The 13,844-nt window shown below is 40.8% G+C and overlaps 2 protein-coding genes across 5 annotated transcripts in view; one reads left to right on the top strand and one right to left on the bottom strand.

The window, feature by feature from the left end:
• The window catches only part of SYCP3 (synaptonemal complex protein 3), a 27,909-nt gene extending 17,166 nt beyond the window's left edge, over nt 1-10,743 (top strand). For 2 of the 3 annotated variants that reach the window (XM_061549758.1, XM_061549752.1), the window contains exons 5-9: nt 1,342-1,459; nt 2,090-2,189; nt 5,215-5,313; nt 7,294-7,398; nt 8,799-10,541. In XM_061549758.1, coding sequence (XP_061405742.1) covers nt 1,342-1,459; nt 2,090-2,189; nt 5,215-5,313; nt 7,294-7,398; nt 8,799-8,852 — 476 coding nt within the window. In that variant the 3' untranslated portion in view covers nt 8,853-10,541. Of the gene's footprint in view, nt 1-1,341; nt 1,460-2,089; nt 2,190-5,214; nt 5,314-7,293; nt 7,399-8,798; nt 10,542-10,605 lie in introns of those variants that run through there. The other variant, XM_061549743.1, reaches the window with a different exon arrangement.
• EMC10 (ER membrane protein complex subunit 10) overlaps nt 10,718-13,844 on the bottom strand; it is a 16,989-nt gene continuing 13,862 nt past the window's right edge. For both annotated transcript variants that reach the window (XM_061549731.1, XM_061549723.1), the window contains one exon: nt 10,718-11,938. Coding sequence is in view for 1 of the 2 variants with exons in the window: in XM_061549723.1 (XP_061405707.1) it covers nt 11,834-11,938 (105 nt within the window). In the remaining variant the exon portion in view is untranslated. The remainder of the gene's footprint in view (nt 11,939-13,844) is intronic.

The following is a 13,844-nucleotide window of genomic DNA, read 5'->3' as shown; positions in this document are numbered from 1 at the left end:
ATCACACATATACTTCCGAGGACAACCCATGATAGAAAGCAGAATCAATGCATATGCATGCTTTCACATTTTTAGTAGTATTGCAATGTCAATGACAGTGATGTTTTGGGAAATAATTGTTCAGAACAGAAAAGGCACAGGATTATGACATGTTTTCTATTTTTGATGCATCACTTGGTAAACGTCTCCAGATGTCATTACCCTGCTGACGTTTTGCTTTTAAGAAGAGTCAATATTTGAACTGTTTGCCTCCCACTTTATATATTTCATATATACAGTAGAAAGATTACATTAATTTCAACCTGTGCATTGAAACCACTGTCAATGCAGTGCCTGAATTATTTTTTATTGTTATGGGACATTTCGACTTCTGGATTGGTTGCACCTAAACACATAACCTGTGGGTTCAACTGATGTCACATAGGGGTTTGTTTGGCTTGCTTATCATTTATCTCCCACGGGAGGATGAGGGCATATTTTCCAACATCTCCATAATTCGCAGGGTTTTAGCGCAAAATTATGAGGGGCAGTAGAGTTTAACTTCACATTTTTCTGTCGCCCCCATTGACTTTTTTCTCCAAATAAAATATTATGTTACTCCAGATTATTAAGATTTATCCATGATCCTTTTGATTACAGCACAACTTTATCAGTTGTTTTAGTGGTACTATCCCCTACCACCCTGTTCCCCTGGGTGGTTTCCAATCACAGAGGAGAATGTCATATCTACTTCTTCGGCCTCTGTTCTTTTAGCCTGTACAATGACATACACATGCAAAAAAACATTTCAAAACATGCATTCCATTAGGCAAACTGTGAAAGTAAATGCTTGTTACCAGCTTCATTGTGACAATATAACGGAGTTTAGCATCAAGGCATTTCTTGTATGTGGGAAGTCTCAAAATAAACTTGTTTTACCTATTACGATTAGGTAGTCATTTAACATTGGGGAAAAAACGCAGACATTCTGATCGCTGGACTGATGACCAGTTAGCAAAGTAGTGTTTTACTGAATGCTTTCGGTATAGCTTCCAACAGAAAGAGCACTTGCATTGCTCTAACGACACGAGCAGTGCATTTTGATCGTCATATTCACTTTGACTCCAAAAATTTGATAGTGCCTAGCTTAAATCAAGCTGGGAACAGACATATATAAAATTAAAAATGGTCTTGCAAAAACTGATTTTATCTTCAACTCTTAAGATGGATTGATAGTTATATTTTTTTTTAAATGTGCATATGTTTTTAGGGTTATTTTTAAAGGGTTGTTCCACTGTGATCAGTGCATTAAGAATTATCAAAAGAGTATTTCTGTGCTTGCTGCATGATTTTGAATGCTAGCGGACATCAGCAAAGCAGTGCAGGCTAAGAGAAAGCGACTGGAGATGTTCACAAAGGCCTCACTCAAAAGCAGCAACCAGAAGATAGAGACCATCTGGAAAACACAGCAACAGGAGAGGTAACCGTGGCCTTGTTTCCAAAACCATCGTTCATCTGCTGGGCAAATCCAGTACAGTTTTAGGATTCCCAGCCAGGTATTTCCATTGTTCTATAACTTTATAGTGGAGAATTGCCTGAATGAAAAACCGACTGAATAATGTATTGAAATTCAGCAAGGTAGTTTTGTCAACTGATATAATTCAGCAGGCCAATGTAAATCCAGGGTGACTCAGGAAATGTTCTTGCCTATGGGGTGTGATTTCGGTCCTGAAGAGTTGACACTTCTGTGGACCAGTGATTTTGCTAGAACCATATCGAGATGACATTTGATCAGAAATGGTATTGAGACTCCTGCTCATTGTGGATCATGCCCATTTTGCACAAGCGATGCACTCTTTTGCTAGAGGAGACATAACCTACCCAGAAATAGTAATATAGATTGCCGGGTTGTTTGAGCTAGGTTTATGGAAGCAGTACAGCATGTGATCGAGCTGATCCACTGGGTAACCATTGCATGCATTGTGGGTATGTGGCAAATTCAATTGAGAAAAATACAGTTCTTAGTGAACAATGTAAGCATGCAACTTGACAGTATATTTGCCAGTGTTTAATAAAAAAAAAATACTGCATGTTTTTTTACACATTGCAGGCATAACGTGAGCGAAGAGTTTGGCCGTCAAATCTTTGGCATTTTGCAGCAGTGGGAGAATGATATCCACAAGACCAAGGATCAAGAAGAAAAGCTCATGGTGAGAGGACAGGGATGAGGGAGTGGGTACTTAAAAGTTATGTTTAATTGCAATCAGTGGTTAAGTAAAATTGTTCAAAAAAATGTATGAGTCCTGGTTATTTCCACTCAATCTTAAATTGCACACTGGATTTAGCATATCACGAATACAAAACAGGTGCATTTTGCATGTGTTGAATGCATTCTAATTTTAATACTAAATCTATTTAGGATAGCTTATTGAGTTTCAGGAATTTTAGTGCAGTCCTATTTGGATTGCGTGGCCCACACATACGACGTAAAATCACCTAAACTCCACCCAGATGTTTCAGAGGCCGAATTGCTGTTTTTCTGTTAACGGCACACACAATGCTCTACTGGTGACTATCATCTTCATATCCAAACAAAACCCTGCCTTATTCTGTCATTGTCATTCACATGCATTCTGATTGGTAGCAGCCAACGCCTTATATCACGTCCAGGGAGGGGAGGGGCTGCCTGGGGGGGGCAAAGTGGGCACGTGGATGGGGGCTTAGGGGACCTTTGGGGGGGCGCGTGGGTAGGGCGGCATAGCCATTGTGGGGGTAATCAAGAGTTGCACGGGTGGGGGAGGCGATGTTGGGGTAGGGGCGTTGCTCAGTTATGGGTACTTGTACGAGTCTTAAACATAAAAACGATGCATGTGAATAACCATTCCTACAGCTGATAGATTGCGAACCTGTGTCACCAAATATTAGAGTTAACTTTGGAATGTAAGGAGTCACTGGTATTTGAAATATAAATTACCAAAATTATAAATTGAGTTGTACATTTAATAAAGCAGCGGAAACATTTTCATGGTTGGAAGGGTGGAAGTTGTGGATCAGCGTGTTACTCAACTGTAACCTGAAGAGTCTACGAGCTTTCAGCTGTCACAGGTTTAACTACTGCAACCCTGTATATAATTCCAGACCTACACATCAAAGAGCTTTGCACAGATACAATTACGATTGAAGGCTATATGACGTCTTAAAAGAAGATGTGCACTTGGGCGATGTGTCCCAGGTTATTAGACAGGCGTTTGAAGCTCGTCTATATTTGCCAGTCTGCAGTAGACTTTAAAATTTCTTGGGCCATATGAATATAATGTTCATATCTGTCTTAAATGCCTACAGTCTAATACACAATCATGCACATGCTGTGTGATCATGTGCACAATCACATTACGTGTACTTTTTATTTTGGAAAACACTTTTGTGAATAATTATTAGTGTCTGTGTCTTGAAGGCGATTTGTTACCCCAACTATAATATACTGCTGTCAGGTAAAAAAAAAATGCATTTGGCCATTTAATTATTGAGCCTCTTATGATGCACATAAATACTGGAATATAATATGTAAAATACTGCCATGGTGTCATGTTTAGCACACTGGACTTGCAATCCAGTGTCATGGATCTGATTCGATCTCTGGGTATGGCAGTTGAAACAATGAGCACGTTTCTTTAATCCCCCCCACCTCTGTCTACCCAGAAGTATACTTAAGTACGCCACAGTCGATTGGCATGTCACGCGTCGTGGGGTAAAGTATTGGTACTCCCTCTCTTCCAAGATGTCTGGCCAGTGTAGAAGATGAGGTCAAAATACCGTATAAGGTGGCTTCCTAGAGCACCCTCTATTGAAGGCCCTCCCACCAGGAGTTACGTGAGCAAGCGATTGCAGGGTTGTACTTTTGCAATATGGGAGCAAACAATATGCGTTGAAGGGAAAGTTGTATTGTTGGGTTATGCTGATGAGGTGTAAAATACAAGGGCAAGGTTGATGGAAATTTTACGGTAAATTATTTTGGGAGTGTTATAGTTGGTTAAGGGAAGAAACTATTGGATGGAAGTGGAACTCGGACTGATAAGGAGAGAGGAGGTGATAGGTGGGTCTATGTGGAGCCTTAGGAAGGAACTTCACCATAACATTTAATGGAAAGCTATATTTCTTATCTTCCTGTATAATAAACACAAATATGTGCATCCTTTTGGTCACAGTGTAAGGGTATTGTTATTTTACCAAGGCTATTTCCTTGTGCCATCCATTCCTAACACTTCACAGGACTGCAACCGAATGCAGACTGCATTCAGAAGCACAATAAGGCACTTTTGTTTGCATTGTGTTGTGGTTTTGATTGGAAATCATCCAAAGATCCTACAGTACACCCCTCCGACAGTACATCCCTCCGGGCTGAAGAACAGCGTGTGTGCACTAAAGAATAGGTCAATGCTTGACAGGGCGGGCGGGGTGCCACTGAGTGGGCTGGGTTGGGATAAGGGCATAGGGTACATGGTTACATGAGGCTGCGCTGCAAGTGCGAGGGAAAGACGGTGTACATTGACGAACTGATGTGTTTTGGTAACATTTTGGAGCCTTCGTGGTGTTAGAATGTAATTGGTTGTGGGGGCTGTGTTTAATGTAGAGCATAGAGGGGTTTTGAATATCCAATACATGCCTTCAGAAAATTGAAACCACACGGATAACCCTGTGTACTCGCGAATTGGCATTCACCACAGGACAAATTCCAGTTTTACTGTATTCTCAAAAAAAATGTGGCCTTCATTTGTGCACAACAAAAAGCTTGGGAGGAATATGTATCGACACTGTACAGATTAAAGTTTGTGGACAGTGAAAGGATTGTTCATACCCTGGATGTTTCGCTGTTTAAATCCTTTAAAATAAGTTTTATAGGAATTGAACGTTAATTACTAAAACCTCAGTTAGCCGGATTTCGCACTTGGCCAAACAAAGTTGCACTCTTGTAAATGAGACCATAACACACCAATACCCTAATGCCCCTTCTGGCTTGCATTTTTTTGTATCGGTGACCAGGCTGAAACCATTCAACTGGCTTTGCTTGAGAAACCAGTTTAAACAGTATCCTCAGCACCTTGCACATGTAAGAGCTAATTAACGTAAACTTAAGAGCAATACGGAGTTGAGTTGGTGTCTTATTGCAAATAATGTAGTGGCAGCTGCAATGTGGCACATTATAGGTACATAGTTGACCATCTCCTGACTGTGTAGAACATGGTGCGGCAGCAACAGAAGCTGTTCCAGCAGGCACGTGTGGTGCAGGCGCAGCGCCTCAAGTCCATCCAGGAGCTGCACGAGCGCTACATCAAGGTTCGTTCCATCGGCCAGAATTTCAAGTTGGTGTAAAGTGTTGTCATTCGTGAGCTTAAAACCCTGCGATGTGTTTTTTTTGTGAAGCACAAAGTTCCCCACATTTAGCATTCTAGAATTCCAAGGCAAGTGCTGTTACGGCACACCAAACCATGGTACAGCCAGCACCACACTTAAGCCACCTTTTATCTTCCCAGTGCTGATTATGAGCACACCATTATTGGTACCTATTTTTGGCTGAGTCGAACTTGGAGAGGCACAGATCACTGACATTGTAGCAGTATGCATGAATAATACCTGATTGTGAAGCATGAATGGAGCCTGAAACTTCTTGATCACAGGAGGATCCTTTGTGAAAAGAAGACTCGCATTCCCATACGTGTGGTGACCCAATTGAGTAGGTCCAGCCCAGTGGTCATAAAGAATGCTATCACCGTGTGCAAATCCTCACGCACCCACCTAAAGGATACACCTACAAAGCACTTTTTTATTTTCCCAAGAATCTTAGAGATCATCCGATCCACTTGAAAAGACAAACCTTCCGCATTGTACACTTTGACACCTCCTGCTGCTGGACTTGCAGCACCAGCCATGGTTCATCCTCCAAAGTTGGTCAATGTTGGAGGACATATTGCTGTCACTGAAGTATCCACTGGTGACCAGCACGAACTGGTGTGTGCCTGTAAGAGGGAAAGGTTATATGTGCCTTTGTTTCCCGGCCCTCTTCTACTCTCAACTACCAACTCTCCCGTTTACTCCCCTAATGGCAAAAATGAGCCGGTCCCTAATCTACTGCTATCTACCAGAGCTGTCTCTTCCTAAAATTCCGTTTTTATCATCCTCAATTTGTTGAGGTCCTGCAGAAAAAATCCTTATCCTCATTATGGTGGCCCTTAGAATTATGATACTTTAAGCCAATGTCTTGTCCCTTTTGTCCTCTTCCTTGTGCTCCAGCAGCTAGTAGAGTCAAATTGAATATTTGTGGTTATGTGGTCACGCGTCCTTTGGGTTCCCATTGATAATTTCCTGGAGATATTTCAAATGGGACACCCAATAACTGGAAACCAGTGGTTACCTAGGCCAGTGGTTCACAACCTTATAGTTGTCGTGGGCTTTTGGTTTCTTTATCAATTCAAATATTTTTCATGAAAAATCCCTCAAGACGGAACATCTGATTCGTAAGGGTGTCCTGGGTAACCCTGTTTACCCCCAACCAGACCTATCAACACCCAAATGCAAAGCTGCACTTATTATTAACCTGGGTGTATTCCACGAATGTAAAAAATATATAATTTTTTATTGCAACTGTGTACTGTACAATAACAGGAAAATGTAATTCCTGTGTTCAGATCCATAATCTCTGCACCATGTTTTCAATTCCACGAGCGAACTGGGCTGTATACAGTAAGGTCTCAGAGTATGCTACGGGGGTTAGATTCCATGTACTCCCGTGTAAGCGCAAATTCGTGTAAGTTGTGGTTCGCCTATACGAGTGTAGAATATAAAATGTAAGAGTATATAAATTAATATAAATGCTTAATAAAGTACTGTACAGTAAATAATTCGCTAATCTGTATATGATGAATACAAAAGGTGCGAGCTGGGTGGACTCGTTTCTTGCGCGGGCGATCGAGTTACACGCCATCAAATCCACATGCGCGTGATGGCAGGGAGTGATTTGACTCCTCGCTTCCCGCCCCGTGCATTTAGCGAAAATACGAGTCACAAGTGTAAGTATGAATAGGGGTCCGTCGCGTATGAGCGGGTCCGTGTACTCTGAACTCGTGTACTCTGAACTCGTGTACTCTGAGACCTTACTATAATGTTATAATAGAGTAATAATTTCCAAATAGTAAGTGCTTTATTGACCCATAAATAATATAATCAATTGTCATGGTCCAGGTTTTAAATCACGATGCTCCTACACTACCACAGGTGATCCTGGTTCCACTGCAGATTATTTAAGATTCTAATTCCCAGGACTTGGAGGACCTGGAGGGCTCCCACAACCAGCAGCTGCCGTGTGTGCAGAGTGAACTGCGCAGGGATATGGCCTTGCTACAGAAGAAGCTGCTCATGGACACGGTTGGTTACACTTCCCACAAGCAATTTGACATCGACTTTTACATATTATGCCGTACTTACACTTCACTACTTATTTTATCTCTTCAACTAACACTTATCCAGGCAGAAAACTACAGCAATAAATGCCTGGCCCTATCATTGGCATTTTCGCATGGAGTCACTGTATGAAATAGGGATGCACCGAAATGCACTTTTTAACACATTAGCTCTGTCTTTAGTGGGGGGGTGAAGATAACGCTCGTAAAGATGTAAATTCAATGTTATTAAAAAGTTGTTTTGCTATGAGGGATATATCCTAAATAAATCCGGCCAAATTAATAAAAGTGATGTTCAAAACTTTTAAAATCCAGCAATAAATAAAAAAGACAAGGTTGATAACGTTACGTGCATGCGCACAACGAGTGACATGATTGAATGTGACAACGTCTCATGACATTACGTATCATGTCACGTAACATCAGCTGCAATGAATCTACTGCTGGATGAAGGTTTCCACGAGCTACTGCCATCTCTCATACTGCTGCAATGTAACAATCCACCTTGCACCTGATTTGATTGCTCCATTGTCCCTCTGGGGTCGATAAAATAAGTACCACTCTGGGGAAGTCAACAGTGGTGGCTGTCCTAAGGATAAAGTCGCCTCTAGCACGGGAATGGTGAAAATCCAATGTGGATTCAGGGCTGGAACCAGGAGATGAGCACCGATCTCAATGTTTGTTTACAGCCCCTTCGTCAATTCACTGCTGGATGAAGGTATCTATCCACTGTCGGTCTTTGGGATTGCGTGACCATTCATTGCTACACTGGTCAGTGCAGAGAACTGATGGAGGAGGCTTGGACTGGTTCAGATATCACTCGGCACTGCTATCAGGCATGCCGGGAATTGAATGCAGATAGCAGGGATCATAGTACAGTACACAGAACATTGCACCATTGGTCTCTCATAAAAAGCATTGGTAAGGTCTTGGAACTGACAGATATTCAACATAAATACAGATCACACTCGCATCTGTATATTTCCAATCGAGTAATCGTTAACATTTACTGCACTTTTTCTCTTACAGGACTGTATGTATGTAATTAGTATGTAATTGAGATTAAAATATTAGATTTCTCATGTAAATGTAATGTTTTGAAATATCTTCCTATCAAAATGTTGACCTCCCCACCCATACATTTAGTATCGGGTTTTAAATGTTCTTTTCTATTTGGCAACACAGTATTGACTTTATTAAATACATTTTGGAAAAATCTAGCCAGGAAGTCTCTTTGACGTATTGCGACGTTTTCAGGAAGGTCTTGCTTTTGGGTGTTCTTTTTGATTATTTTTGCTACTAACCAAGTTTGGAGGCGATGAATCTTGTGACTCGTGTGTGCATGCATCCTGTTGATGTGTGCAGCAACAGCAAGAGATGGCAAGTGTGCGCAAGTCTCTGCAATCCATGTTGTACTAGGTAAGGAGAGGTGTGAGGAGAACTACTGTGGCCAAAAAACTTACCTCGCATTAACAACAAATATGACTAGCGTGACATTTTCATGAAATTCGATTGTTGAAATAGTAACGCTTATGTAGATATCAAAAAATAACAAACATAGGGAAAGAAGAAAAATCCTGGCCTTATCTGTAGTGATTTGGACAAAGCATAGTTTTGACTGCAAGCTGAACCCAGAACTAGTCGGAGCTTTAATCAATCTCACAATAACCTCGAGTTAAAATTCACAAGTCGAATTGCAAGTGTCATGCTGGTAGTAGTAAAAAATGTTTTTCTAAAGGAATTTTTGAGGACTGCAAGGTTTTTTTTTCCATTTGACTCACTTCGGGCACATAGCATCAACACATGCTCAGTACAGGTCAACATCATACGCACGTCCGCAGTCTCGGATGCTGCCAGATGGCATTTGGATCCAGAGGAGTGGTCTGTTTTTTTCTTATTTTGATAAACACAAGCTTCCCATGCCAGGGATAGTAACTGTTGAAGGGCGACATCGTGGATCTAAAAATACTGCATCCCCATCACCTTGCCATTAAAGTTCTTATTTAAATGAAGGGTTCAAAGTCATGTTTTACAATTACAGTAAATAAAACATCTATTGAAGCTTGACTAATTTGTAGGAGGCCCCTTCCATTGGTGGGGGATGACTGGCATACTTCAAATATATAAATTAATTTAATTATTGCCTATAATTACATTTACACACGGTGCAGCCGTGGAAGAGTGGTTAGCACGCTGCACTTTGAACCCCCACACCTCAAATTTGATTCTACATAGCTCTGGGTGTCCATCATGGACATTCAGACATTTGTGCAGGGCATTCAGTGTCACCATATTGGTTTGACGCCAGGTCATAATGACCTGCAAAAGGTGAGTGTCTATGGAAGGCTGTGGTGCAGAATTTTGGGAATCCACAATATGCTTGGCCTCATAAAATGCCTTTTGTTAACATCGATAACCAACTTCACTAGCAATGTTAGACTACACTGGGCATGCTAGTGAGATATAGATGGTGACAGATATATACACGTGACATATGTTCCCCCAAAATGCATACAATAGCTTATATATATGTACAAGCCCACTTCTCAGACATGCATACACTTGGCTTCATAAAATTATTCACAAATCAGATAGTCCAGCTCTGACCTATGGGTGCTGTTGGGAAACGCCTATTAAGGTTGGCACGATCATTGTTTGGTGTGTTGGGCTAGTGGTGGATTGCGAGCACCGCTGGAGTTGCCAGATTTTTTGACCCAAAGTCGAACCTGCTTTTCAAAGACCGCATACAGGAACTCCAAACATGCACACACACACATTAAAGATCAAAGCATTTACACCAATTCACAAGCTCTACTCCTATTTAGAAATGTTGGTCGTACAGTATTTAGCAGTTTGTGCTGTGCTTTATTCAGAAGTCACATTATGAACTCGTGTCTTCAGAATCAGTAGTGTATTTGAGCCAAGAAGCTCGTTCGATTTTTAAGGTTTTGGCCACATGCGAGCCCTGGCCCAGCAAGTGGGAAGCGCTCCATTTGGAGACATTTCTCCAAAAATGAACACGCTGAACTGAACCGTGACGTTTGTTCATGCAAATATTTCTCTTTGCTGTTCAGGCTATTGCCATTTATGCCTCGTCTTAAATTTAATGTGCAGCTGCCTTTTCTAACAAAGGCAATGTTTACTCGTTTTCAACACGTTCAAATCATTACAGCTCTTTTACAGTTTTGAATGCCGCCGAGTACATGACCCTTCACCTCTCGGTCATCACAACCCATGCCACAAGTTCTGTTTCAAGTTTATAAAAGAATGCACAATGCCTGTAGTCTGTTTTGAATTGATATTTATTTTAAATTGTTGTGGATAATTCAGCCATGTTTTGTGCATTTACAGAATTAAAATTGTATTGAGTAACAGCATGTCTGGACATGTGTAAATGACTTTGTTTGGATGTCTGCGTGTTTATTCAGAACAGATTAGATCGGCCATGAAATCAGATATCTTGGAACTGAATCAGACTATGTATGGTACCATTGATCAAGCTATCACCAGTGTAAAAAAAATCATTAATGTTCAGCCCATTCAGACTTTTCCAGAAGTTAAAAACACCTATTTTTTCAGACATTTTCAATGCTAGGGAAGTTAAGGTTACTGCATATTCCATACCTGCCTGGACATTAACACATCAAATTTATTTTAGTTTATTACTTTGCTTCATATAGATTACTAATAAATTACATTGGTTAAGCTTACAGTAAATATACAATCCTGATCATATGGGACTCCACTGTCAGCCCATCGGATATGCAAACACCCTTAGGTTCAGAATCAGATTTGTATCCAGACTTAAACTGTTTACCACCAGTTGTCCACATTTATGCGTTATGGTGTCTTGTGCGCATTACTGCATATACACGTGTACATACCTGAAATGTTTGAGTATACACACGCGTGAATTGGTGTTTCCGGTCTCGTGGATATTTATGGTGTCCCATGTGTGAAACTGTACATGTCTGCAACTGCTCTATTTTTAGCAAGTCGCCGTGTTTCGAAGGCAAGTAACAACTTGCCTCACTCACAATTTAGATTTCTTATTAAGAAGGATTGTGACTCGATGAATTGTCACAATTTTGGGTCGTATGTATTACTTGTACTGAATTCAGTGCTGGCAAGGCTCATTCGCAAAATACAAAACAATCCATAATCGAATTAAAGTCATAGCCCAAATATGAACTTATTTGAATGCCTGTCCCGTTGTGTAAATTGTGTACACATCTTGTGAGTTTTTATGTATCCATGTTTTGCACATCTGGAGTGGGATGATGATCAAGTCTATAACACGTGAGTATAAACATTCTTGCACAGAATCCACAGGCTGAATTGATGGTGTCTGCTGATGTGCATGCACATGGCTGCGAGTGTTTTGAGCAGTGCAAAGGATGTCATCCCCGGCCGCCGCCTCCACCGCCGCCGCCGCCTCCCTGGTTGCCGGGGTCTTGCGCTCCCGACATTATCAAGAAGAGCACTATGGGGATTATGTACATCCACTGCAAGAACACAAAACATGCAACAGATCACCATGTCATGCCAGTGAACCACAAATCAGCTGTGCCATAGCTCATTCAAGCTTTGCCCATGCCAATTACTACCCTGCTCTTGGCTGCAATGAATGGAGTCTAAATGCAAGGTTAACTTGACTACATGTTCAGATCGCAGTAAAAATACCAGATTAAAATTGGGCCCTGGGAAAATTAAACTGCCTCTTTGCTTTGCAATTTTTTGGAAAAAATGCAAACTCAAAATTGTGTTTGGCTTGTATTGCAATTTTCATTTCAACAAGAGTACACAGTGTACCCACACCCCCTAGCAATGTGGCCAACAAAATTTATTGAAAAAACATGTTTTAAGAAATATTTTGATAACGTTGAAATGTGCGAGTTTACGGTCATGCACGCCAATCCATTCGCCGTTCCTCATGAAAGAGAGGTTCATGACGAACTATACAGCTGGCTCTTTAAAGTTCACAATTTAAACACTTCCACATTCCTCATTGTTCGAAGATGTTATTTGTTCCATCACGTGGCAGATATTTGAGTGTTTTCAAAAAGCATTTAGGTAGAAACGAAATGCAGATTTTAAACAAATCAATCGATGTTCAGAATAGAATCAAGTACACTACTCAACTGTTTAATCAGCAAACGTGATATTTTTTGCCAATTTAAAAACAGGTTATTTTATTTCTAAGATAACATCAAATGTTAGATTGAACGTGGTATGCATTACTCAGAAACTCTGAAGCCAGCTGTATCAGTCTAGATTTAGGGGAATTTATTAACTGAAGGTAGGGGCTGAGCAGTGGTGTTTCTGACCAAATGTAAAACTTTTAAAAATACATCACCATTTGCCCTGACACGCTGCAGTGTGAAGTGCTTCTAGCGAGTGTCTCTTAAGGCTGCACGATGGAATGTTGGTGAAGCTACCATCAAGTATGAAGCTGCTGAAATCACCCCGAGTGCGGTGTTCGTTAACCGCAAAACCTTACCACCAATTGTCCATTTATACCGAGTCGATGTAGGGAAAGCCAAGACCAAAGCTCACATAGAATGCTACAAGCTTAGTGCATCGTGGCCTGCAATCAAATTAGGGTCAGTATAATCATTCTGTGCACTCACTATAATCGCCACAACAGTCCTTCAGTGAAGAAAAACGAACAAACATAAATCTCGTGTTTAGTCTTCGGAGCCGTACAAGCAAGTGTTGTTAGTGAGCACATACGCGCGCACACGTTCCCTCCACCGGTGATTATTGGGCTTGCACACACACCCCCCTGCACCTCCACAAATCATGCAGCACCACATTCTTACATAGTGCACTATTGCATCAGTTTAAGGTTTGTTTCAAATTGTCAGTAGACACTTCAACAGGGGGACAGAGTTGGATTTATATGGCTAAAAACACTTCAACGCCAAGAACAAATATTTCTTCATAACGTTAAAATATGTATAACAATAAGGAAATTTCTCGTGCAATGGTCTTTCAGAGGACAGGAGACTGGTATTATCACAGATCACATTTTACACCTTCCTATGTTTTCACCAGGAGGAAATACTAAAGTATATAAATGATGCAAACTTCTTAGTCAAGTATGTCAAATGTGTTTCTACGCCACTGCCAATGCAGTCCCTTAAATTTGATTTGCGGTTTTCGATACCCACGTTTGGTTTGACAAAAGTGTTCAAACTGTACCGAGACTTAGGAAATATATATTTAACGTTGCAACTATGGGGACAATAAAATACTGCAAATCACAAAAAACCTTTGTTCAATACTGGGAAAATTAGTATTTTTTTGAAACCAAAAAATGGTACAAGTGCATTTTTTTCTTTTTACAACTCTTAATTCACACGCAAGCACGACCTCGGGAACAACTCAGACGGAGCAATTTGACCAAGA

This window comes from Lethenteron reissneri, chromosome 2, assembly GCF_015708825.2.
Source record: "Lethenteron reissneri isolate LAM-NWPU_2019-01 chromosome 2, ASM1570882v1, whole genome shotgun sequence".
Classification (NCBI taxonomy): Eukaryota; Metazoa; Chordata; class Hyperoartia; order Petromyzontiformes; family Petromyzontidae; genus Lethenteron; species Lethenteron reissneri.
Note: the sequence above shows the minus strand (reverse complement) of the source record. Positions and strands in the feature narration are given on the sequence as shown.